The sequence below is a fragment of the Pygoscelis adeliae genome, unplaced genomic scaffold (genome assembly GCF_000699105.1).
Source record: "Pygoscelis adeliae isolate BGI_AS28 unplaced genomic scaffold, ASM69910v1 Scaffold60, whole genome shotgun sequence".
NCBI lineage: Eukaryota > Metazoa > Chordata > Aves > Sphenisciformes > Spheniscidae > Pygoscelis > Pygoscelis adeliae.
In genome coordinates, this window is record NW_008823954.1 from 1,194,982 (window position 1) to 1,222,174 (window position 27,193).

At 40.6% G+C, this 27,193-nt stretch overlaps 1 protein-coding gene across 1 annotated transcript in view; it reads left to right on the plus strand.

Moving 5' to 3' along the window:
• Positions 1-27,193, plus strand: part of EP300 (E1A binding protein p300) — a 65,694-nt gene that overhangs the window by 25,315 nt on the left and 13,186 nt on the right. The window contains exons 3-24 of the mRNA XM_009321872.1: positions 1-3; positions 465-474; positions 2,172-2,433; positions 3,208-3,321; positions 4,208-4,444; positions 7,012-7,105; positions 7,819-7,953; positions 8,332-8,449; positions 8,977-9,151; positions 11,265-11,342; positions 12,216-12,325; positions 12,817-12,972; positions 14,044-14,487; positions 15,011-15,199; positions 15,904-16,060; positions 16,652-16,770; positions 18,045-18,284; positions 18,855-18,943; positions 21,400-21,480; positions 23,992-24,048; positions 25,491-25,568; positions 26,653-26,720. The exon at positions 1-3 is cut by the window's left edge and continues 164 nt beyond it. Of these exons, the coding sequence (XP_009320147.1) occupies positions 1-3; positions 465-474; positions 2,172-2,433; positions 3,208-3,321; positions 4,208-4,444; positions 7,012-7,105; positions 7,819-7,953; positions 8,332-8,449; positions 8,977-9,151; positions 11,265-11,342; positions 12,216-12,325; positions 12,817-12,972; positions 14,044-14,487; positions 15,011-15,199; positions 15,904-16,060; positions 16,652-16,770; positions 18,045-18,284; positions 18,855-18,943; positions 21,400-21,480; positions 23,992-24,048; positions 25,491-25,568; positions 26,653-26,720 (3,014 nt within the window). The remainder of the gene's footprint in view (positions 4-464; positions 475-2,171; positions 2,434-3,207; positions 3,322-4,207; positions 4,445-7,011; positions 7,106-7,818; positions 7,954-8,331; positions 8,450-8,976; positions 9,152-11,264; positions 11,343-12,215; positions 12,326-12,816; positions 12,973-14,043; positions 14,488-15,010; positions 15,200-15,903; positions 16,061-16,651; positions 16,771-18,044; positions 18,285-18,854; positions 18,944-21,399; positions 21,481-23,991; positions 24,049-25,490; positions 25,569-26,652; positions 26,721-27,193) is intronic.

The window sequence follows — 27,193 nt, forward strand, 5'->3', positions numbered from 1 at the left end:
ATGGTAAGTAGAATGAAAGGTGTCTCCAGAAAATGTTGTAGTAGACCAAAGTGGAGCAATATGCTCTAGTGTTGCCATAAGTTTTTGCAGCTGTCATACCCAATGTGAATGCGTGCTCTGAATCCACACATAATGCACTTGCTTCAAGTCCTGAAAAGGCTGATATGAAGGAGAGGGATGAGTTGTGCTTTCTCTGTTGATAAGCTGCACCTCCACTCTTCGCCCTTCAAATCCTGTTAGCAGAGAAAATTAAATGGAGCTCCTTAACTGAGGTGAGCTTTGCCACCTGCTTGGACACCTCTGCTCTCCTCTCCCATCCCTTCTCTTGTGGTTGGTGTATTGGGCCCCTCCACCTCAGTGTAGCTTTGTCATGAGAATTGTTTTCCTGCTTGTACTCTTTGATGCTTTTGGGAGAGAGAAGCATCCATTCTCGAACAGGTAATACTAATGATATGGCTTAGAAGCCCCACTCATGTTTTATTCCTGTTCTGAGTTACATGAACACACACAACAGTCCTGATGCTGGAGATTCCCTGGCAGTTGTTGCTGTAGTAGCCCTGTTGCTTCCCCCCTCCCCCCACCCCCACTGTTATTGCAGCAGGACTTAAGGAAAGGTGAAGTAAAGGTGGTGGGAAAAGTGGAGGGCCAAAAAGTGGGTGAGAAGCCTTAATACTAGGTTCCCTAGCTTGAGCTTAACACTGGTGGCTGAATATGTTTGCATCATTATTTTAGAAGCTTAAATTGGTTAGGGGTATGATATGCAACATGTCCTGCCTTTTTTCTCCCTACATATATTTGTTAATTTGAGAACCAAATTCACATTTCTGAATATAGCTTGTGTTTCTCCCTGCTTCAAATTCCACCTCCCCACCCCCCGGGAGGGTCAGTCTTTTGATCTTAGTAACTGTTGCTGAAAAAACATTTCCAGGTAACTTTTGTACCTTTGAATTAAAAAGAGCTCAATTCTGTGAGTTCTATTTAATGTTTTTTAAGTTGAGCATGAAATGTTGGAAGCCTAGCAAACCAGTTGGTTGTATGAACCAATAAAGAAGCAGCCAAAACTTGCTGTTCAGAACCCCAGCTGTCACGCTTGTGTTTAGTGCAGAGTATGTAACTCCTTTGAAGTTGAACTGCTACCCAGTTGAACCTAGGAATGAAAAGTTGCTGCTATCTCAGTTGTCGTTTAGAATGACAGGCTGCAAACAAGGCAGTTACGGTCATATTGGAACATACACAAACCCTGAGGGGACTGAGTAATTGGTGAAGTCTCCTTGTAAAATGAAAGGTTAATACTAGTATTGAAGAGCTACAGGAGAACTGGAGTTTAGGAATGCAGGTAGCTGAGCTCTAAAAATCTGGAGATCTCCAGAAACATCCTCTAAAACCCTCTGTGAAGAGTGTGTTAGAAACTGAGGGCAGCTGAACTGAAGTGATACAAGCAACATAGAGTCCCTGAGCCTCTCTTCTTTGCTGAGTACCCCTCAAATGTCACCTGAAAGAAATACGAAGGAGTCTGAAGAAATAAACAGAAGTACGGAAGAAGTACTAGATGTTGCCATACTTTACATTAGTTCTGTGGCATGTATTATCCTGAAGTTGTGCTTCATCTCTAGCAGAGACAAGGAAGTGCTTGTTTTGAATGCCTACATGCAAGTTTCCTGATGGAAAAAGGTTCCCGAACTTCTCCTTCATTCTCCTTTTCTAGGAACAGTCAAACTGAGGCACCTTATACTGGAATAGAGGGAAAACTCTATTCACTCTAAAAGGTGCTTTCTTCTGTTAATGTAAGAATTGTGGATGCAACTTTCCAGCCTCCAAAATGAGGAGGAGATTTGAGGTCTAAGTGCTATTAATATTTTCTGGTTGGTCTAGCACTGTAAATTAACCTGTGAACACGCGCAAAGTTCTGCTGGTCTTTGATAAGGCAAGAGTTAGGACTAGGAGAGTGATATGGGGAAGAAATTGTGGCTGGCAAGAGAATTATTGCCAGGACTGTTGGTAAGGGCTATGTTTAATACGAGTCATCCAGAACTACAGATAGGTGGGCTAGTCCCTTAATCACAGAATGTAGTAGTTGTTTCTCTTCTTTGATGTTGTTGTTGTTTATTTGCTAAATGGATTATTCTCAAAAATAGATTTATTTCTGGGAATTTCCTTTCCACCTTCTCCAGGGCCAGCAGCAGACTCCCCAAGTTCAGCAAGCTGGGATGGGGCCAGCAGCTTCTCAAGGAATGGGGTCTGGAGCACCAACAGCAGATCCAGAAAAACGCAAACTCATTCAGCAGCAACTGGTTCTCCTCTTACATGCTCACAAGTGTCAGCGGCGAGAACAGGCCAACGGGGAGGTGCGACAGTGCAACCTCCCTCATTGCCGAACCATGAAGAATGTCCTGAACCACATGACACATTGTCAGGCTGGCAAATCTTGCCAGGGTAAGTGGAGGAGTGGTTATATAGATGTGGTCAACATTTGCAGGACAAGAAGGGCTCCTAGAAAGAGATGGAGAACTAGCGGGTGGCTTGGGAGGTAGAAATTTTTTTTAACCTATCTCTCCCCTTAAGAATGGAAATAATAAACTTTTGAGCCTTCAAAGTTTAGGCAAGTTAGAGGGGACAAGATAGCACAAAGAGGTGAGTGAAGATCTTTTGCTTAACTTTGTAACTCACTGTAAGATCTTTTGGATGCTGCCTTCTGATAAGGGTAGACACAAAGCAGGAATCTGCAAGTAGTAGTCTACCTGTCTCCCTTAAACGGAAGAGACAAATCTCAAACAATAGCTAGCCAGGAATTAAGCTGATACTGGCATTAGTGAACTCTTAGTCTATCCTAGTAGCCAAGGAAAATGTACGCTACCTTTTTGGTAGCCTAGGCCTGTCTGGGTTGTGCCAGTTGCTGGCATCTCAGTTGCTTGGTACAGTCTGCCTGATGTATATGGTGTTATCCTTCGAGCCAGGGAGACATAGGCTTGGGTATATAACATAGAGCTTTCAAGTAAGCTTTAGTTGAGCCAATAGTACTTGAAGAAATCTGGCAACATTTTAAGGGCTAGTTAGTGCTGAACTATCTCAAGTAATACTTTACTGACCTGTGTCGATACAGATGTGTGTGCCCTGAGAGAAATAGTTGCTCCCTACCCAGTTTGTGTTGACCATGTGGAGATACTGGCAGTAGTTTGTAAAAGCTTTTCATTCCCCTCCCTTTCTCAGTGGCACACTGTGCGTCTTCCCGACAAATCATCTCGCACTGGAAGAATTGTACGAGACATGACTGTCCTGTATGTTTGCCTCTCAAAAATGCTGGGGACAAAAGAAATCAACAGTGTAAGTCTACTGGGGAATTCTGTGTATTGGATAATCACCACAGGTAATAGTGGGTGATGCTTTTGAACCTGGGAACATGTAATATGATTTTCCTCTTGCTTTAGAGTCGCAGAGTGTTTTTCTGTCTCTGATAGCTAGTGTTTATGGAAGCTTTCTAACTTTATTGGATTTTCCTAGCAGGAGAGTGGTAAGGGTGAACAAGTCATAGCTCTCTCAACCAAATGATGGGCTTTTCACTACCACCTCTTCCAGCTGGCCAGGTTCTGGAGACAGATGTGCACAAACACAGAGGGTTGTGTCGTTTCAGCCCTGATGATATTTGGTTCTGTCTTCATCCTTTGTTTGCATCAGATGTCTCTTCTCCCTTCTCTTTGTGTCCCCTTGGTCTTCCTGCCAAAATCTTTGGCAAGATTTTTGTCATTGTGTTACCTGTATTTTTTTTTTTCTTCTCCTTTCTTAATGTTACTTTGGGCCCTTCTCATGACTAAATACGAGCTGAGATATTTCTTGTTTTAAGAAAATAATAAAAAAAAAGGCATTGCAATGGCTGTTCAAGAGCTGTATGTATCCTTCTGCCTTTAGCCTCTGTGACATGGTGTGCCTCTGTTTTCAGTTTGAAGCAAACAGATGTGTCCTAAATACTTAGAGTGGGATTTCCTCTCAGCAGCTCAAAGGGAAAACAGCATGTTGTTGGAATGGCTGGTTGGGTCAAAACTTGTCTCCCTGTTTCATGACAGGTTTTCCAGGCCTGGCCTCTTCTCTGCATGCTCCTAGAAGGAGATGTTTTAGTTCTGAATAGCCAGTGCACTCTTTATGTTCTTTCCCTGTTTTTGTGGACCTCTTTGGTTACCTCCTGCTGTTCTTATTAACTTGGTATGTCTTCCAGCGCTGCTGGGCGGAGCTGCAGTAGGACTTGCAAATACTGGCTCTGTGGGCGTGGGGCAGCAGACAACGCCCAACATAAACACTACCAGTCAGATAGACCCCAGCTCCATCGAGAGAGCTTATGCAGCCCTTGGACTGACCTATCAAGGGAACCAGATGCAGACACAGCCCCAGGCTCAAGTGAAGAATCAGCAACAAGGACAGTCACCCCAGGGTCTGCGCCCTATGAATCCTATGAGTAAGTTTATCTGTTAGTGTTAAAATACAAACTACAGGCAACTTTCCTGTGCTATATCTAATGCAAATTTTCTTAACCTACTAGCTTAATACCGCTAGTTAATTTGCAAAAGGTATTGCTTTGTAATATTTTAGACTTGAGATAGCAAGCTACTCGGTGGAACAGGAACATGAGAGGGCCCAGATGCCTTCTCTTGGAAAACAAGTTCTCCGGGAAAAGTATTTTCTTTGGAAAAATGATTTTTTTTTTTTTGAGAACCAGTTTTCCAAAGCATTTTATTTAATGTTGTCTTGTAGCTTTATAATTGTACTGTAATGCAAGTTTTGGGCTTTTTAGGAGTTTTTTAATTGGAAATGCATGCATTGGAATGCCTGTATTTAACTCAAACTGCAGCATTTTACAGTTGTACCTCAGATATGTAATATTTGTTTTAAAAATGAAAAGTAGTATATAACAGACTTTCTTTCTGAATCCTGTCATGTGGACTCACATAACTGTAAACTCTCTGGGTGGCTTATTGCAAAATCACAGACTACATAAGAATTTTAATTTGAAGTGCAATTAATTCTAACCTGGCTATCACTGGTGTCAAGTGAAGTAACCTTTAACTATCAAATCTAATTTTGATAGTTTGAGATTATGTCACAGGAATCTTTCTCACCCCCAGGTCTTTGCTTGAGTTGCTTAAGTAGAGGTGGTTTTTTAATGGAAAAGAGGAAAGATGAGCTGGTAGAGATTTATCACAAGCTTGTATGGGATTGCAGTCATCCTGCCTATATGCCCCATGACGAGCTCATGTACTGAATGCTATGAGGAAGGACCTGAGAGATTGCAGAGGAGAGTAGCAGTTGGTTGTAGGCTGAAGTTTGATGTGCTGTTTCTGCACCAAAGGACATGCTACTCCTGAGTTAATCAGGAAAAAGCTGTTGGGTAGAGTAGACTTGTTAATGAGATGACTGGTCCTCATAGGTTGCATGTGACTTGTATACTGCTAAAACTTTGCCTTCTGGTGTGTAAAGCGTTTTTTAAAAGAGGAGGGGGGAGAAGGTCCTGAGAGCTTAGTCTTAAAATGATTAGATTAAAATATGATTTTCTACTGTGCATTAGAGTGTTTTACAAATAGATTAATTTCTAGAAGCTCCAAAATGTTATAGTGAGAGCCTTGAAAGGTTGAAAGGAATGTCATCCATTTTTCTGAAGCAAAATGGTTCTCTTTTTTATTTATAGACCCAGAGTTTGGCCTGTGCGTTCTTATTGGGCACTCCTTGTAGCACTGATAAGAAAACCCAATGAGATGGGGTTGAAAAGCGCTTGGAGAGTGAAGAACTGAAGCTTAATGTAGAAAGAACAAGCATGGAGAGTGTAGACTTTTGACTGTTGTTTAATTATTAGGAGCGGGTGGCTAAGGAGGGAATTACAACAGGTGGGATAAGAATTATCAGGTCATGGCCTACATGACAACAGGGCTAGTTTAGGAGAAACAGCAGGATTTGGTGAGGACTGCAATGTGAAAAGATGCAGTCCTAAGTAGATCAAACAAATGGTTGGTTTTGGCAGTTGAAAAGGGAGAGTTAAGGCAAAGGTTGACAGTTGTCTTCTACACCAGCTTGCTCTCAGATGGCAAAGTGAATCCGAGAAGGAGAAAAAAGTGACTAAGGGAAGGGAGGCTGGAGGCAGCTTTATGAAAAGGCTGTTAAACACTTGGTTGTGATATTAGAGGTATGTATTAGGCTTGATATACTTAATTTCAGTGGATTTCTCTTGTGCGCAGTGTCTAACTTTGCTTGAAATACAGATTCTGTAGGATTCAGATGTCCTAAATACATGTGAAGCTTGGTGTAATGGCTTTCATGCTGCTACTCAACTTCACGAAGTGATCTATTCAGAAGCTCCAGACAGAAATATGCTGCATTTTTCTTTGCTATTTGAGTCTTAGCTGTACTGTGTAAAGAAAATAGGCAACTTTTTATGGTGATTGAGATCTGCTGTGATTCAGAAAAGCAGATTTGGTATGTAACAAATTACTAGAGGTTTTTCCTGCAAAGGATTGTCAGATTTTCCTTCTTAGTACAAACATTGGAGTTAGTTGTAGGATCCTTAAGTATGGAGTGGGTGAGAGGGGACCTTGTCAGATGTAGGTGGTAGCTGATGTTTTAAGTTTTTGAAGCTTTTGTGAATATATACCCTAAGACCCCAAATGACAAAAAAAAAACCCAAACCCAACTGCTTCTAAACAAAAAAACAGAAGTGGTTGGTAATGCTGAATCTTTAGTTAGGGAGTCACAGAAAAGGACTCTGGTACATAATGTTTGCAGCAAATTGAAGTTGCTTGTTTGTTGTGCAGAAGAGTAATGTGGTGTGATGCTTCACTTGGTCACCAGCGTTGTGCCTCAGACTTTTTCTAAGTTTGTAAAATGAAGAGGGTAAAGAGAGCAAGGGGTAATTAAACTCCCTTCACAAAAGTCAAAGTACTTGAAAGTCTAGATCCTTGTTATTGCTGAGCAATTACTGATTTTGCACAGTAATTGGGCTGTTCATTTAAGAATACTTATTCTTCTGTTTTCTAGGTGCAAATCCAATGGGAGTGAATGGAGGAGTAGGGGTTCAAACCCCTAATCTGCTGCCTGACTCAATGTTACATTCAACCATGAATTCTCAAAAGTAAGTTGAATTATTCTTTGTACTCCAGTGATTTTGTTCAGCTGCAAATGCTGATGATTGCCCATAACAAATGAGATGAAGGGGAAGGGGGTGTACATAAGGATATTGCATGCTTATACTGGGAGGGACTAACTGATGGTTGCTGCTAAAGGACAGTTGGAAAAGAAGCCTCATAGTTGTGATGCCTTTGTTCTTATCCTTTCTAGAGTTCTTGCTGTCCATTTTAACTTTGTCACTACTTGCAAACTGACTTTTTTAGGCCTCAGAGGTTACAGGCATTATCTGCTTTAGTATCTGGGCAGATCGGAAGCTCCAGTGCATTTACCGATCAGGGTGGCATACCACAAACCTGCCATTGAGCTGCAGTGGGAGTAAGGGGCAAGTTATTCACTGAGGTGTAAAAGCAATCCTTGTGCTTAATAATCTCATGGCACTTCTTGCATAAACAGTGGGGTAAATGCCATTGATGGCTATCTCTCCCTTTGGATTTTGTAGCTTTTGTTCCAGTTTTCCAAATCCTTGGGTAGGACAGCATGTACTCTTTCACGGTGTTGTTTTGGTGTCTGTGCAGCTATTTCTGCAGAGTTTGTCCATTGATTAGGGAATGGCTGAACTAGCACTTTGTCCTAACATTATTCTAAAAGAGGCTATGACTGTAAGATGACTAAGCTTGGGCTAGACTTTCGCCCTCAATTCTTACTCTGTTTTTGAAGCCCCATGATGAGTGAAAGCACCAGCGTTGCCAGTTTGGGAGCCATGCCAACAGCTCAACCATCCAATACCGGAATTCGAAAGCAGTGGCATGAAGACATTACTCAGGATCTCCGAAACCACCTTGTTCATAAATTGTGAGTAGCTAATATCAAAACAATCTCCTGTTAGGCGAGTTGCTGCCTCTGAGATGTATGTGTGGGGCAGGAGGAGGCCCGGCTTCCAAAACCAGGGGACCAGGGAGTGAGTTTTGTCAGGGTCCGTGAGAAGGGAAAGCAGAAGCACGAAAGATGGAGCTGCATCTGCTGGTTTGGGGCTGTTGTACTGGAAGTGTCCCACTCTGTGCTCAAGCCATCTACACGGGGCCAGTGTCCCCCGGGCGCAGTAGCAGTGCTGCAGTCTGTCGGAAGATTTGCTTGCTGCTTTGTGTTCACATCACTGGGGTTGGTGCTGATGTTCCCACCTGGGGACACCCTAATCACTTGCGTGCTTTTCTTTTTTCCCTCCCCTGCCAGAGTCCAAGCCATATTTCCTACTCCTGACCCTGCAGCACTGAAGGATCGGCGTATGGAGAATCTGGTGGCATATGCTCGGAAAGTGGAAGGGGATATGTATGAATCGGCAAACAGCAGGGTGAGATGCCATCCTCTGTCATCCAGTTTTGTGTGCCTCCGCCTTGATCCCCTAGTGATTGGGGAGGAAGAGGAGCGAAAGCACAGATGAGAGTCCCAGGCTGAGGAAGCGTGTGTTCAGGGGCTGCTGGATGGGGTCTGGGAAGCAGCCAGCTGCAGGCTTCTGCCTGGGCGTGCTGGGAGTCAGGGTGGTGCCTGTCAGGGTGTGCTGTCCCTGAGACTTCTCAGGGTTCCCTGAAGGCAGCGTGAAGCTCTTTGCTGTGATTCTCCCAAGGAAGTGTTGGATGTGAGAGGACACGAGAAGCAAAACGTCCAGTGTTGGCCTAATGGTTGCCAGCAATGCCCCGAGCAGTGCCCCTTTCTGCCCTCCTGTCTGCGCGGCAGCCCCTGCAAAGGGAGAGCCACCCCCACCCAAGCAGAAGTGTGTGTGTGGAAGGCTGTTTTCCAAGCTTGGATCACTGGGACCTGCGGTCTTTGCTTCATATGTGTTTGTCATCTCCTTTCCTGACTTGTATTCCTCCCCAACAGGCAGAGTACTACCACTTGCTAGCAGAGAAGATCTATAAGATTCAGAAGGAGTTGGAGGAGAAACGAAGAACCAGGCTGCAGAAGCAAAACATGATCCCAAATGCTCCGGGCATGCCACAGGCTCCCATGAATCAAGGGCCCAGCATGGGACAGCCCCAGCCAGGGATGTCTGCAAGTAAGGACAGTTGGGTTACTGACTACCTGGTACAGGGGAATTGTGTAATGTCATTTTGGTAGCCTGGTGACCATTTTGCCTTTCTTGTTTCACAGGTACCTGGCTTCCTCAAAATTAAACACAACTTTCTCCTCTTTGTTCAGAAGTACTTGCAAAATTTTTGCTTTGCTTATGTGTTAATTAATGACCAGAGATTATCTAAAAGCATTTAGTCTTGTGAACAAATTGAAATATTCTAAACCTTTATACTTACTTTGAGCGTGGAGGGAATGGAGATTAAGTTGCGTCCTTGACATTGTAGAACTTCAGTCTCATTAGATTCATCTCTAGAATCAATTGATTTAAAGATAACTTCAGTTACTGTAAGAGAAATATATCTTCATAATACTTAATTGTGTGGTGTTTAGAATTATCATCACTATTGTTGCTTAACAGAGAGTATGATGATTGGAGTGCTTAGGTATTTATGACTTTGAAAGTTTAGATAGTGCTTGTTCTGTGCCACGTTTGGTTTTTTTCAGACAAATGGCCTTTCCAGCATGCAATAAGAACCAGATTTCACTTTTTTCCCCATGCAGCTCTCTTCTATTTCACAGTAGTTCTGTTACTTGAATTGACCTTCCTAATGCTAAACAGATGATGATGATGATGATGATGATTATTATTATTATTATTATATTCCCTGCTAACCATGCATTTGTATATTACAATAAAATTGACTTTGGAGAGGAGTCAATGATCAAAACTATCATGCTGCTGAAGGATGTAATGTCTCTTTACAACATTAGGAAAGGATGAGGTGCTGTAGGCTGTCAGGTATCTAGTATATTTTTATTTGGGTAACAGATAAAAACAGGTATCACTACTTATTGTGGATGATATTTTTAGTTAGAAAGTGGAGAAAGGCATCTGCTGACATTGGAATCTTGTATTTCTGGTTAAGTCCTGTAAATAATTGAAATTCAGGATTTTAAACTGTACATTTCTAAATAGAATTGCATCCCTTACTCTGATTTAACTTTAAAAGAGAACTAATATTTTATTAACTATTTGAGTCCAAATCTGTTTTAAGATTATTTTTATTGTCTGTGATTGTAGACTGACAGCTCTGGAGACTGAAATAGTCTTTCTTAAAACTAAGTGCAACAGTTCTGCAAACATACTTTCTAGAGCCCACACCACACCATCCCTGTCTCTCTCCTGAGAGCTTCCTTCTCAGAAGAAAAGGACTTTCTCCTTCATTCAGTCCTGCATGGTGTTAGATACTTTACGGTTAAGAATTTAGTTCTTGAGACACCTCATGGGAACAGATGTATTACTGTCACTGACACTGTAATAAGTTGTCTAAGAAGATAGGGTCAAAATGTGAATTAGTCAACTGAGGAGGCAAAAAACTTCCTGTTTTTTTTTTCCTAACACTGCAGAAAGATCCAGTAGCTCCAGGTATATGCTACAAGAATCTTGATGAGTCCTTTTTCTCCTGCTTAAGTTTGAATGTATCTTGGTAAATCCAGTTCTGCGTCTTTTTGTGCTTAGTGTCAGAACAGGATTTACCGAGATGCATTACCAAGATCCAAGAAAGGTTCTTAAAGGTTGATGCTGTGACTTTATTTGCTGTAACTTCTGTAGAAAGTTGATCTTCAGCAGTAGATGTGACACTTTTGGTTTTTCATCATGTACTCCAGTAGTTCTCAAACTTCAGAGCTTTGATAAATACTCTGAACCGTATAGTTTTCATAGTGTTTTAAATCTAGAGGTGGAGAAACAGTGTAGAGTGGTCTGTAGAAGTTCTTGTGGTCTGGAATGTTCGTGAGCTGCTGAGTTTGTCGTTGTATCTCGGTAACGTACTCCAAATTTGTCCTCAATTTCTGAAAGCTGACTCTAAGTCAGAGGATATTTCTGTCAATGGAAATGCTTATTTTCAAGGAAGTTTCTGGTTTTGCTTCACACTTTGAGGACTCTTGAAAAGTGTTTACAGTTACTGGACTGTGTCTGTACATTTTTTTTTCTTTTACACATGGGTTTTAGTGTGTAATTCTCACTAAAATGTTTTGTGGATAAAACCTGGTGGTCGTCTTAATGCCATAATCTTACTCCAGTATCTTTTTTCCAGATGGTCCTCTTCCCGACCCAACCCTGATACGTGCCAATGTGCCAAACCAGATGATGAATCGCATGCAGGCACAGCCAGGTAAATATTTGAAGAAAATTCACTACTGTGATTTTTGAAGGAATCTTGGAATTGGGCAGCTCTTGCTGAAGTGTCATAGCCCTTGTTTCACCTGCAGTTTCCCCATTTGATTAAGAAAATAGCTATCTATATTGTATAATACGTCACTATATATATTATATATAGAAAAAAATGTATTTATCTCTCTAATAGCACTTCATGATCTTGTGAATATAAGAGCTGCATGTTAGCTGCTTGCTTTGTTAAGTAAAGAACTTGATCCTTTTGGAACTTCTGATCATGTGAACATAGGATGGTGGGGTCAGTCAGACATGGTAGGCCTAGCCAGCTTGGATGAGAACACATTGGTGGCAGAGGGAAGATGGTGAGAATTATTGCTCAGAGGGAAGGGGTAGAATCTTTGTTACATATTCAAGAAGTACTGTAGCCAACATACAAAGTACTTAAGGAAGTGAACATATGGTTTGGGATTCAATAAATGAATTTCTAATATGTAATTAAGATAATGCAACTTTCTGTAGAAAGTTGATCTTCAGCAGTAGATGTGACACTTTTGGTTATTTATCACGTACACCAGTAGTTCTCAAACTTCAGAGCCTTGATAACAGTTAGTGGAAGCAAGTCTTTCGGGGGTAAAAACCTAGTCTGTATTCTGAAGGAGTATGGTAGCTTGGACACTTTATATTTAAAATTGTTCCATGTAACTGGTTGATAGAAGGAAATATTTCCTTTAGAGTATTGCATGCTTGAAAACTGGTTGCTAGAAAACGAAATTAGGAAGAAACTGACAGCATTTCTTCTCCAAATGTTGAATGGTGCCCAAAGGAGAATTCAGGCCTTTGTTTACAAGTGTTTTTTGGCACAAATGCACAGGAATGAATCAGTTTGGCCAGATGAACATGCAGCTGTCACCGATGGGACCCCGGCAAACCCCTCCTCTTCAGCACCCTGGACAGCTAAGCCAGGCTGGGGCCATGAACCAGGTCAGTGTGCCGTTTCGTCCAGGGTGTTGAGCTCTCAGGTTTGCCTCTGTTGGCTGTGGTTTCCTTAAAATAAATAAAAAGAGATTAAAAAAAACAAGCATTATTTCTTCATTCTGTTGACCCTTTGGTTCCTCCTTTTGCATCTCCACTGAAAGGTTTGTCTGGTCTGTGGTAAGCCTTTAGGTCTTGGTGGTAAAAATAGCCTAAAAATTAAGTTTAAGTGGCTTTTAGTGTTGTTGCACCCTTAAAACAAGGAACAAAGATTAACTGTTGAGTTACAGTCCCAATCTGAATTCAATATCCTTTTCCTTGGCTTACAAGGGAAATCATTAGAACTTCTGGTTTTTGAGAGGAGCTATAGTAGGCTTTCCATATTGTGTGCTACAGATAAGCAGCGAGCATCAATTTCTGCAACAAGATGAATGTTTTTTGTAAAATGTTATGGAGGTGTACGCACGTTGTGTGAAACGAGTTCCTTTCCTCTCCAACAGATGGGATTTCCTTCACGTATGCAGCAGCCAGGAGTTGGCCAGCCTTCTGGTCAGAATCAGTTTCTACAACAGACCCAGTTCCCTGCTTCTTCCCCAGGAATGAACACAGCGAGCATGCCTATGACTCAGCCTGGCAATCAGACACCAGTTTCTCAAGTAAGTTTCTGATTTCTGAAAGTGGTGTCAGTGGGCTCTGTCATATACTGTTTTCATTGTTCAGTAAGTAGTAATGGAGGAGAACTTGTTTTCTCAAGATGCTTTTGGAACTGTAGTCAACTGAATTCATTTACTGAGATTGCATTTTCCTGATGTAGCACTGGGAATGTCAAGAGTGAAACGTTGTTGGCTTGTTCTTAGGCTTAAGTTTAAGTGTGACAGGAATTTTTTTAAGTTTGGTTTTATGGAGCAAAGAAGAAATTGTTACTCAGCAGTGCAGTAGTTAAGAATTTCTTGCTTAATAACGAGGCAGCAGAGCCTGAGAAATTAAGAGATCGTGGAAGAATAAGTCATAAAAAGGCATGTCTATCCAGGACCAATATGTGTTCCTGGCTTTGGGGGACAGGAGGGTTATCACTACAAAAGATCTGAACATACGGTCTAGCAGTTTCCTTTCTGTCCTTTCCCTCTCCCTTTTCAGCAAGAACCTTTCAGGCCAGGAAGAAGTAGGGAACGTCAGTTTGCTTCTCGTTGATGCTTCTTCCTAGTTTGCAGGCAAGATTATTGTGGAGTGACAGCTCTTTTCCTTGACCAGTACCATTTTTTTTTGTAATCTCATAATGGTACAGTTACAGCTGTACTTATTTCTGATGGTAAATTCCAGTCTTGGGGGTGGGGGCATGGGCACACTAAGTGTATTTGCAGTTTTTCACTGTGGTGCATTGTCCCATATTGAGGATATACAAATCTGCAGTTTTAGAAAAGAAAGAAATGTTTTGCAAACTGGGAGTGTAGGTGTGCCATTCTTTACACATATCAACAAGTGTAAGTTATTCTATTGAAACATCTCTTTTAGAGCTGAATAAACTTTAAAATGGCTTTATGTTCATGTGGAGCAAAATAAATTGAATAGACTGTTTCTCCTTTTGAAATAGAGTTTAAAAAAACACAACAGATAATTTGTCACATTTTTAAAAGTATACCAGTAACTGTGGGAAAGCAGCCATTTGACAGTAATTCCTCCCCTTTTCTATTTCAAGTCATTGCAAACGTGTACTTGTTTTCCCACAGGCACAAATGACCAGCGCTTCCTGTCCTGTGAATTCTCCTGCAATGGCTCCAGGTTCTCAAGGGAGCCATATTCACTGTCCACCTCTTCCGCAGCCTCCCATGCACCGAAATTCTCCTTCTCCAGTACCTAGTCGAACCCCAACACCTCACCACACGCCCCCAGGCTTGGGATCACAGCAACAGCAGGCAACAGCAGCAGCTGCCACCACTGCCCCTGCACCTACTCCTCAGGCAATGCCACCTGGACCACAGTCGCAAACTATGCACCCCCCTCAGAGACAGACTCCAACGCCTCCACAGGCACAGCTGCCTCCACAAGTCCAGCCTCCAGTTCCAGTTACCCCTTCTGCAGAGCAACAGCAACAACCCTTGTCACAGCAGAGCACGACAGCATCTGTTCCCACACCAACAGCACCGCTGCAGCCTCAGCACCCCACAACACCTGTAAGGAAATACTTTAATTGTGCTCTCCCTGCAAAAGTTTGTGTAATGTTTAATTTTCAGTTGGTCTTTATTTTTGTGCGAGTCTGTGATAATGGAGGTAGCTCCTGGCATGTTTAATGTCAAAATAGGTTTTATTGCATTTGGGAAGTAACCTTTTTGCATCAAGTCTATAGATCATCTGGTGTTTCCAGCGAGGGAGCATTTTTCAGAGATCTAGTGCATGTTTTGAAATTCACTGTGGAACATGGATGAGGTCTTTAATTATGTCTATGTATGTATAGTGGTGGTGTACAATAGGGAAACAGTATGTAATTGTCTATATACTTGGCCTTCCAGTGCATGTTTCTGTTGCATGTTTTTCTGTAATTGTAGTTGTGTAGCAGTGTGTTCATCAGGTGAAGCAAGTAGAAGGACTAGAGTGCATTTAAACTTGGTGGAAACATAGTATAGGTAAAAGGTAGTTTAGAGAAAGAAAAATAAGTTCATTAGAAGCTTGTTTGTAATGTGTCTTTTGTTCCCTCAGCTTTCACAGCCAGCTGTAAGCATTGATGGGCAGGTATCCAACCCCCCATCCACCAGCAGCACAGAGGTGAACTCTCAGCAGACTGTTCCAGAGCAGCAGCAGCCACCCTTGCAGGAAGTGAAAATGGATATTAAAACAGATGAAGGGGAACCAGAACAAACAGAGCTGCAAATGGAGGAGAAATCTGAGGTGAGATTGTTGGCCAGTTGTTGCATAGAATTTCTTTATCTAGTGCTGCTAGATGCTTTCTGTTTCCATGCAAGCCATTCCTTCCAGAGTTCAATGAGAGCTGTAGGTGCTACCTGCTGCTGCTATTTTGATTGTTGTCTTCCTCTACTTCTTTCTAAAGAAGGGTCTCTGTTTTGTGGTGAAATGGTGGTAGAAGACAGTGGCCACAGGAAGGACCATGATAATGTGGTTGCAGCTGTGAGGCTTTTTGGTAAATGCCAATGTAAGAGGGCACTCAGGTCAGTCCTTCAGATGTTATTGGCAGCTGTTAAATGTTAGAACAGTGGATGTGTAAATGATGGGCTGCTTTACTAGGCACTGACAACTTGTCACTGTGAGGACAGCTAGGACGGTGGCCGCCAGCAGTGTTACCCTGGCAGCCCCAGTGTAGGAGAGACTGCCAGACCTGCCTGAAGAGCTGGATGAGTACCTGTGTGACTACTTGCAGCTCAGAACTAGTTAGCAGCTCATCATTGCTACTACCGCAATGTTTAAAGATGCGTTCTAGCACATCTGCTCAAGTTTTAGGCAAGTTTTGACTACAAAGTAATACCCTTAATCCTAGGGAAGAGTGGTGGGCAGGATGGCAGATAGGTTTAAAGGACAGAAATGTGGATGGGTGACTTCACAGGAGGCTAAGTGACAGGCTCCAAACTACTTTCCAGGTTAAAGTAGAACCAGTCGTGGAGGAATGTAAACAAGATCCAATGGAACAAGAGGAGAAGAAATCCGAAGTGAAGACTGAAATACCAGAGGGGGAAGAAAGGCCTACTACTCCAGCTACTCAGTCTTCTCCAGCAGCTGGACAGTCTAAGAAAAAAAGTAAGCAGGAACGCTGTTTTGACTGAAATTCACTGCATCTCCCTAGAGAAATCTCTGGGGGGAAAAAACCTGAGCTTTCTTCATTGGTGCTCAGTAGGGTTATATGGATTGTTCTTTGTGGCTTTTGGATAAAAATGTCTAATAACACATGTGCTTGTAATTGGCTTTGGGCAAGTTCTTTAAGGTTTTAGTATTAGACGTTATGCCTTAGTAAAATTGTCAAGCCTTATTAAAAATGTCACTACAATAGAGATTTGAAATACTCCTCAGTTACAGATTTTCTAGACAAGTTTTTTTTCTTGGGACCTCAGAGAGGAGCCGTATTTGCAATGCAAACCAGCTCTGTTAATTTTAGCGGTGTCCTCCTATGATAAAAACAAGATTCTCTTTAATATTTTGGCCATCTCCTTGTGTCCAGGTGATCATTTTAATATCCTCCTCAGAACTCAGTGTTGCAGAGAATAAACAAGCCATGCTAAGTAACTTAAACCCATTGTCTTTAGTCTTTTTCCACAGGCCTCACATTTTCCAGCAGGTTTCTTCCTTACAGCTGTTTCTGCTATCTTTCTAATGTTGATTGTTTTTCAAAAGTTTTCAAGCCAGAAGAGTTGCGGCAGGCCCTTATGCCAACACTGGAGGCACTTTACCGTCAGGATCCAGAGTCTCTTCCATTTCGACAGCCTGTGGATCCCCAACTACTAGGAATTCCTGTGAGTGTCTTAGCAAGATACTTTTCTGGCTTTAATTCAAAACTACTATATTATGACATACCTGTTTGAGAACAGCTTAAGTCTGTCTTGTTAACACTTATAGTGATGCATTTGAAGAGGTTTAGCTTAGGCAGCGGAACATACAATGTCTGACTTAGGAAAGTTTGTTTTTTCAGAAGTTTGTTCAGTTCTGTGTTCCTTTTGATAAATAAGCTGGTATACTGTGCATTGAAGTGATTACCAAAAGATCCCTGGTGCTATGTGGGCTTTTTATGGATGTTGGTTCATGTTGTGATGCTTGTATTGCTGAATTCCATAGGTGTTTCTCATCGTATATAAAACTTGGCTGAATATGTGGGAAACTAAGCAGATCAAGACCACTTTAAAAAATAAATAAATCCATCAGTGATTATTAATCTGTTATAAGCAAGGAGGAGACTATTAAACTTGTAGTTTTTGTTTAGGTCGAATTTTCTGCTTGTTTTAGAATTGTCTTCAGAAGACATTACTGTCCTTCAAGGATCTGTGTGTTAAGCTCTCTGGATTGACCATATATGTATACATATTTGTGTATAAATAGTAAGCTTAGAAGTCCTTCTTAGGTGCTTTGGGCAACATTTTTTGCCTGAAAGGTGTTTTGTTTGATTTTGGTGTGGGGTTTTTTGGTTTTTTTTAGGATAGATACTGCAAAAATTCAAGGTCTGTTGTATTATAAGCAGGCATAAATGTTGCTAATATTCTTTAACAAGCTCTCAATTGGCTGTCATATTCTGAGGACTTTTGTAGGAGAAGTGATCCTATAACTGATGGGGGGGGTGTTGGAAAAAGGCATTCTTTAGAGGAGACGTGGTATCTTTTATCATCTAATAAAGTTATTTCTTTTTGTTTATTAGGTTGTCTGGTCTACTAAAAACAGTTGCTTTCTGTTAATGCTTTTGTGTATATCCTCAGATCACAGTGGCTGCAAAAACATTGCCACTACCTACTTTTTGTAATACTTGTTTTGCTGACTAAAATTAGTGGCTTTATTTCATCAGGAGTCGAAGAGCAACAGAGCCTGAGAAATAAAGGAATAATGAAAAGGAAGCACTGGGGAGTGATACGGTATTGCTTAGAGATTTCATTACACGTCACAAGCAGTTTGACAATCAAGTCAGGGAGGAACCTGTTTTTCTTGATGTACTGCAGAAGAATTTATATGCTCAGAATGCACATGCTGTCATGTCACAACATAGTTGTGTAGTAGTGTTTTGATACGCTGCGTATTCTTGCAGGATTATTTTGACATAGTGAAGAACCCCATGGACCTTTCTACTATCAAGCGGAAGCTAGACACAGGACAGTATCAGGAACCGTGGCAATATGTAGATGACATCTGGCTCATGTTCAATAACGCCTGGCTGTATAACCGCAAAACATCCCGGGTATATAAGTACTGTTCCAAACTGGCAGAGGTGTTTGAGCAAGAAATCGACCCAGTTATGCAGAGCCTTGGTTATTGCTGTGGAAGAAAGGTAAGAAAACAAATATTTTTAGTCTGCTGCTTGCTTCCTGGTATTGAAGGGGGGGGGGGAAATACAGCAGTTGCAGTTGTTAGCAGTTACGGTGTGTCAAAATTTTTGAAAGTTTACCAGGATTTAGCAATCCTGAGTAATCTGATTTTGAGGTTTTTATGGATCTTCTAATTCTATCTAGTGCTTAAATCATCTATTTGTATATAAGCTCTTGGGGGAAAACAGTCAGTAACTGAAGGCTTATTTTGATTAGGGCAAACCCGTTTGCTATTGCAAATTTAACAGATGTGTTTCTGTTACTGCAGAAGTGCTCTCTGTTTCACTATATATTGAGACTCTTTATTTCCATTGTCTTGCTTTGGTATGCTTTCCATCTTTGGAGAAGAGCTAGCTTGAGAATAACAGACCACTGAACACTTTTTGTGACTCTAGCACTTCATACACTTGCTGTACTGTGAGGTCTGTGCACAGAATAAGGTGGAAATGATCATTGTCTGGGTCACACTTGCTTCCTGTGGAGAGCAAGTGAAAACACGTATGAGTACTAAGATGACCCATTCCTCTTTGTAGTTGGAGTTCTCGCCACAGACTTTGTGTTGCTATGGCAAACAGCTATGCACAATCCCTCGAGATGCCACTTACTACAGTTACCAGAACAGGTAAGGAAAACTCACTTGGTGTGGTTTTGTGCATGCTGCGATCAAATCTGTTAAAAGGCGTGCATGTATTTACATATATACTTTCTTTATATGTGTACACCTTTGTGTTTTAAGATAAAAATTTGCTGGAAGTGCCCTTGAATAGTTTACCTTGTGTGCTAATGATTTCTTTCTGCAGAAGTTCACTGCAGTCTTTGCTCTTCCTCTTTTGTTTGCAGAAGCGTGATGTTTAAATTTTTATCCTACAGTTAATTAAATCTTCAGTTATCTACAAATCATATATACAAGTCTGTTGTCTTTTGCTTCCTACCATGTAGCAGTATTTTTCATGCAGAACACTGTGTAAACTATGCAGCAAGTATATTAATGCTTGTAATGCATACTGTATTTGGCAAGTCTTTGTTTTTCTCATGATGTTAACACTGAAGAGCAAACTTAGTTTTGTGGTGCAAATCTTCATTGGAAGATTTGTGTATTCAGATCTTCAGTAGATTGATGCTTGCTTTTTCTCCCCAAGTTTCCTTAAGGGAGTTGTCTTGCAGTAGCTGTCAGCAGCTGTGTAAAGTGCTGTCACTTCTACAGTGCTCTTTGGATATTTTTTTGAATTGGGGTTTATTAAAGGATTTAAACCCATTTGACTTGTGAAAGAAGGTTTCTTGCTAGGTGTCTCTTTGCCAATTGGGGAAGCGAGGCAGGAAGAAGCAAGGGAAATACATGCTATAACACTCCCATATCCCCATGCCTGTCACCAGAATGCACCTGTTAGAGCAGACGTCTGGTTACTGCCAAACGATGTCACCTCCATCAATTTAGCTCCTGTTCTCCATTCTTTCCAACACTTTAAACAAACAAAAAACCCCAAAACAATAAAAACACTAAGGCTTCTATCTGAAAGCCAAGAAGATTTTGCAGGAATTGTAGTTTTCTTAAGCACCTGGTCAGGTGAAAGCAACCGAAGAGCTACAGGTATTATACCTTAGGCTTCATAAAGGTCTATAGCAGTGAATGGAGGTTTTTTTAAGAGTGAAGAAGTAGAAAATAAGCTTATAGTATCTCATAATAACTATTGTAGTTTTAGACTTACATAATTTAGAGCTTTTTGTATCATAAGTCAGTATCTTCTGCTTACGTTTATCTGTGGGCAAGCTCTAGATGGACCAAAAGACTATTACTCAAAACTCTGACATGCTTTACATGTTTTCAGACATTAGAAGGGAATGTTTGCAGTATAACAACTGCATACATGTGACTTGTAAACTACGTTATATACACACACATGTATATATATCTATAGACTGAAATGTACAATTCCAGAAGTACTGTTCTCTGCATTATCTCAGACGAAAATTGGGAGAGAAGGTTAAGAGACCTGGTTTTTTAGCTTAACAGCTGCTATAGTGTTGGTTTGTGTGGCTTTATTATAAACTTGTTTAAATTTTCTTTTATTTCTTTTTGTTTTTAGATGTCTTGTGCACTCAATTATCATGCCTTAGTAATGGAGAGGCCACAGTTTTAGAATATTTTTGAGGGCTGGGGTAGAATCGTCAGTTAATCACTATTTTATTCAAACATTAAATGAAATGTTTCTCTGTAATGCTTGCTGTATTGATACCTGGACTGTTCTACACTCAAACTGGGCTATGGCAGAATCACGTCAATGTAGAGCGTTATGTGTGTAATTAATGTCAGGTATTTAGTTAACATACAGTTTGACAGTTCTATAACATCTGTAAGATTTTGAGGACAGATTTTATTGTTCTTTAAGCTTCTGATGTTTAGCTTTCCCTTTCACCTGGGAGAGAAACTTGTGGTCTTTCAGCATTTATACATTTAAGATGGAAGACTATCCCTCTTCCATTGATCTCCTGCAGATCCTCCTGCCAACAGAACTGCTGTGCTGATGTACAAGTCAGAGTAGCAGTTCTTCCTTCCTTCTGCTCTTTCCCCTTTCTCATTTTAATTCTTTGCTGTACGTGGCATGGATTATTAAAATGAAGAGGGTATGGGTATGCTAAAATGGAATACTCTTGTTTAATTTGCTTTAATCATTTGCTGCTTGTGAACCCATTTGAGAGATGTAATGCTAATCTGTGCTTTGCCTTGGCTTTCTGCTTTGTGTTGTCTTGTCCTGCTTCTATGTTTTTGTTTTTGTCCTGCAAACCCCCATTTCTTTGTTCGTGTGTGTGTTATTTTTTTATTTCTCCTTCATGCTTGTCATTGTCTGCATTTGGCTTTGATTGCGCAAAAAAAAAAAAAACCAAAACCCAAAAACAAACCAACCAAACACAATGTGGGGCCCATAAATCTGCATCATTGAATATCCTTGTCGGCGTTGATGACCTGCTCTCTGCTCCTGTCCCTTCCTTGGCCTGCTGTGATTGGTGGCTCCGTTGCTTGGCTTGGGCTGTGTTATGTGGACGGAGCAGTTCACCCAAATATGGCCTTCTTGCTGACAGGTATCATTTCTGTGAGAAGTGCTTCAACGAAATCCAAGGGGAGAGCGTTTCTCTGGGAGATGACCCATCACAACCTCAAACGTGAGTTACTTGTGTTTGTTTGGGCCATGCGTGCATAAGCTGTATCATGGGTGCATAAGCTGTATCATGGTCTATAGTGCTTTCTCAAAGGGAAACCTTGCTGTCTGTAGGCTAGTAGAGGGTGGACCAGATATTCTTTGTAAAAGCCTGGACTCGTGCTATAGGTTTTTTTGCTTTTAAGATCTGGACTGACTGAACTGTAGTGAGAAATAAGCACTTAGTGCTTAAAATTGCAACTATACCAATAGAGGGGAAAGAAGAGAATTGCTTTTTTCTGAAAAAATGTGAAAGTATTTCACTGCAGAAAAATAACCATGCGTACAGGCAGGTAGGTGACAGACATAGTTTGAAATAATCAAGCGTACCATTCTGTTTATAGACTGGCTATGCTATTAAACTTGTATTCAACTTCAGATTGTTTTTCATGCAAATCAGAAGCAGGCAACCTCCTTTTGCCATACGAATATTTTACTGTTGGCGTGCCATCTGCTTACGAGAAATACTGTGCAGTTGTTGAGGCAATCACAGTAGAAGGCCATGCATGGATTTAGTTGCCTTTTCCATGCTGGTGGAAAACTGTTGGGACAGTCTTTCATTCTGCTGTAACCTCCTCACACCTCCTCAAAAAATCTTGAAATAGAATTTTGGGAGACTAAGGAAACCCTTGAGGGGACAGATGAGTGCCGAGCAGTTACTCTTTGAGCTGTTGAAGAAAGCTCTTTGGGGGCAGGGCAGGAACACTGCAGGTAGAAGCAAGTGAGGAACTTAGGAAAGTCTGAAGCCAAGGGGAGAGTTGTCAAAGTTGGTAACTGGACAAACTGAGTTAACTTTCACTGGAAGCAGAAGTTGTCTTTAGCAGCACGTTACCAAATCCTGGTTGCGCTGATGGATGTATCCAGAACAGTACTGAAAGAATCCATTGGGGCTGGGAAGATGTAAGAGTACATCTGCCTTTCGGGAAGGAAGAAGAAAGAAATAATGTTCGTATGCTGGTCTGTACAATGGGCCATGTCCCTATGGATAGTATGGATTACTACTCTACTAGAAGCAAAGACCCGAAGTTTAATCAATATTGTCCAGTTTTGTTAATATGAGATGTGGGATATGAAGTACTTATGAGAGAAGCAAGTATCTATATACATGTAAACCTGTGTATAAATAAACATCAAATATATTCATGTTTATATATAAATTTTTGTTTAGCTGCTGAGAGAGTATGATTTCTCATACAGATAAGTTGGAATGGTTTGGCCACAAACCTTTGAGTCGGGGTAGAAGGCAGCATAGAGTGCTTTTGATTTTTACATTAGATTTGAAAACACAGATGCTGGATACAGATTTTTTTTTTCAATAATGAAAACAATCAAAAGCTCTTTGAACACAAGCAATGGTAAGAATGTACTTCCAGCTCCTGGTATTCTTTTTCATAGCTGATTTAAATGCTTCGTTGGTGTGTGGTGAAAATGGAGGCTTGAGGCGCAAGTACTGTTGAATGTTCTCTCACCTGCTTACAGGCTTTCTCTTAGGAACTCATTTTACTGGGGCATAGAGATCCTGCTCCCTTCCTTATCTTCTCACAACCTATAGTTAAAATGAACAAAAGCAAAAAAGATTAGTAATATATGTTAGGTTCTGTTTACAGTTCTACTCACTATATTATAATAATAGTTTGAGGTAATTGGGAGATTGAACCTTCCTCATTAATCCGATAAGGAGCTTGAAGTATTCTGCAGGTGGCACTATTCAGAATAAACACTGAAATAAAAGGATGGGAACGTTAATGCACCTCATGCAAGTTGGATTAGGTCTCTGTCATTGCTTCTCAGAGAGGCACATATTGATCATCTCACATTTTACAGCACCCTCTTCAGAGTAAATTCTCAGAGATCTGGGTATTCTTCTATGATTGTTCTTGACTGTTTTGAACCAGATTGGTGTAAAAGATATTTGGGACCTCACTGTCAAAAAGGTGGAATTTCTAGCCTAGCAAATGCTGTAGGGAAGGTAAAGATAGTGTCGAGCAGTGGCTGAGCTGGGGTGCAGAGTTTGGAAGCTGAAATTTATCCTTTGAAGTTAATCTAGGAGGAGGGCTAGGGGAATCTGAAATAAGATAACCTGCCTTTCTCAGTAATCAAAGATAGTTGGAATTGTGTGCCTTCAGAATATCTGAGAGGCATATCAAATAGTACTTTCACTATGAAATACTGATCAGACTGGTCCAAAACTTGAATGTCAGCAAGTTTTACCATTTATCTTGTAGTAAAACTGAATAAGGGAGCAACATGGTTCTCTACAAGCTATTGTCCCAAAGAAAAGAATGTTTTCAACAGGCAGAGTCAAGAGTGGCATATACTTTAGTTTTCCATCACTTTGTGAAATACAGCTCCTTTCCTTGTAGTGCCAGTGAGTGTTTAAAAAAATCTGCTTGCAAGTTTTGTCTTGGTGTGTGGTATGGCATGAATGTATGTTGTCTTGTGTTAAAACTGAGTTTTATTGCCTGTTTCTCCATAGCACGATAAACAAAGAACAGTTTTCAAAAAGGAAAAATGATACACTGGACCCTGAACTGTAAGTAATGCTGTCACACTTTGAATGATCCTCATTTCATTATAACTATTTTGTAAAATACATGTTATTCATTCACCATCAGCTTTGTTTTTCAGTGTTTTCCAAGTTTCACATAGCTCTGTTAGCCAGCAGGGGCTGCTAAGTAAGCAGCATATCTGGCATTCTGTTCTGAGAACCCAAACCACCACAGCTGTACTTGAGAAATACATAACACTATGTATGGGCCGAAATTAGTGCATTTTGTTGTCTTGAATGTGGATTCAACAGGAGGATGAATGCAGATAAGCTTTGAAGCCCTGTTGTGGCAAATGCTCAAGTCTCAGAACTGATTTGGGTCATTTGGCAGTAGCTCTTTTGGTGCTGTTGGCTTTTCTAATTGTCATGTTTTACAGGCAGCTGTAGTAGAAGGGAAAGTTGTTAAATTTGAATCAGCCGGTTCTTCTACACTGCTCTGGAAGCAAAACTGTAGACATTCAGTAAAGTTAAGATGATGGTGACTCAGCTGCTTTTCTTTATATTGCTGATGGTTTTTTTGAAGCCACTTTACGTGTTCCTGCGTTATACACTAGTGCTGCTACTCTGCAAACGTTACCTTCATTCTCAAATGAATGAGCAAAAAGGATATGTATTCTTCCCACACCATCCTTCTAAGGGCATAAGGGTCAGCCAGTTCTGTTTTACCAGGGCTGTGGGAAGGAGAGAATAGTAACTTGATTCATCACTTATCTTTCCCTTTGTTATAGTGAAGATGTAGCCTAAGGCTAGAATACAAGCCTAACTTACAGTATGATACCATATGCCCTACATAAATGACAGCTATTCATTCAAAGTCTCAGACTCCTATAGATAGACGTGTTCAAAAAGAGTCAGATTGTCCTGATACATGAAACAACCTTAGATATTTTGGAGAATTATTCACCAACATCTGTGAAGTAGACCATATCACTTACTTCGGTTGTCCTTAAATCTCTGCTAGTCTTCTGAAAGTGGCTTTGACATTGCTTCTGTTTTCTTCCTTCCCACCTGTCTGCAGTATATTTGCAATGTACCCCAGGCTTCAAGCATAGTGAGGCAACTAACAGCCAACTGTTTCTCCTGGTTCTTTGCTTCTGAGACCTGTGAATCCATTTTTCTCTCTTCATTATAGCAACAAGCAGTTTACAGATTTTATCTTTAGAAGGGCTTCACTTTAAAAAATGAGTGAAGTGGATGGCAGTAAGGCAAGCAAATGGTAATAATAATGCGTCCCTGCGTAGTCTACCTGACTTGAGCTGACAGATTCTTAATTCATTCTGGAGGCTGTTCTCAGCATAGATGTGCCCTCTGTTAAATAGGCTCAAAAGCCTAAATGTTAGACCTCCTCTAATAAAATGTTACAAAATATACAAGCAAGTAATGATACTACTCACCTTGCTTCCCTTCCCCCTTTTTTCCTTTTACAGATTTGTTGAATGTATAGAGTGTGGAAGAAAAATGCACCAGATCTGTGTTCTTCATAATGAGATAATCTGGCCTTCTGGGTGAGGAATTTCTCCTTCTTAAGTAGAGAGTATATGATAGATTTACTGCATAAACTTCCTTATATTGGTTATATTTAAAAGAGTGTCTAATGGAAGAAGTTGCATTCCCACCTGAAAATTTTACAGAATATATAGGGTAACATCAAATTTAGGCATCACATCATCTTAAATGTTTCTGACATTTGTATGTGGAAGAGGGCCTTTCAGCCTTATGTTTCAGTCTTTTATGTTAAACATAAATATATTTATCTCTTACATATATAAGATACTTGTCCTTCATGAAAAGATGTTTTTAGTTCTGGTAACAATTTCATACTGGTCTATTTTCTATACAAATCATATTGCTTTGTCATCTTCAAAAAAAATGTAACCACTAAAGAATTTAACAGGTGAATTCACTTTTTTGATGTCAGTGATCAAAGTAAATCTGAAAAACAATCTAGTCATCTTTAGATACTCCATAGTTCTTGATTAAAATACTGTTTTTTTCTGATTGCTTTAAAAGCTTTTTTAAAAAAGCCGATAAATGATATGTAGATAAAGCTCTGTAAGAGTTTGTGTTACCTTTCTTGACAAGAACGCTATGACCTTTACCATTCTGTTGTCCCATCCACATTGCTGCAGAAGAGGGTAGACATCCTGTAACTGAGGAAGAATCTGCCCATCATTTCATGCTACAGTGTACTTGGGCGTTTAGAAAAAATATCAGTCTTTTGCTTTATGTATTGCAGTGTCTCATCTTCATCAGAGACAGCAGTTTGAGACTATTTGTTCCAAGAATAACTTAAGCCAATATTGTTAGACCTGCCAGTGGAGATCCTGTTTCCTGGGCTTGCAGGTGGTGACATGAGTGACTGACAGGAGATGCACCCCCTGGTGCTTAGTTACTTCTCTGCAGCTCTGAAACAGTTGGGCCGTTTCTGCTGGCACTGTTCTTTGTGCTGTCTTTTATTTCAAATTCAGTTAAGGTATTTTCCAGACCAGATAAGATCTGGTGAAAGATTTTGCTTCTAATGATAAAATGCTAAGGAACTTTACGGTCTGACTTGGAGTGGTTTTTCACTTTCTCCTATTTTTGCTTCAGCTTTGTCTGTGATGGCTGCCTAAAGAAAACGGGACGAACCAGGAAAGAGAACAAATTCTCTGCTAAAAGTAAGATTCTGACACTTGCACCAACAAATCTTAATTTGTTAAGAAAGGGGAAGCGGTGGCTTTTATGCTCATTTTGCATTTATTTCAATTTTTTGAGTTAAAGGAGGATACTTTTGGTCAGTTCTGAACATCAATTCTGTGTTCAGAATGTTTGCGTTCACAGGTGTTGTCATTGGTTAATAGTCTGTTGTAGAGGGTTAACGTACTGTTTTAGAGCACTGCTGATGCAAGATACGCATCCTTTTGTGTCAACTGCAGTATTAATAGCATTGGGAAATAGTTGCTGTGTGACTGCAGTCTAACTTAAATTTATGATAACATGTTCAAGTCACTGTGACTACTGCTGCTCTTAAAAGCTTTGATGGAGATAAAGGTTGCATCAGCTGGTGACAGAACTCTCTATAGACATTTCCTCTTGATCAAGGCAGCTGATTTGAAGGCAGTGTAGGAGGAAATTTGTGCAGTCATTGTCC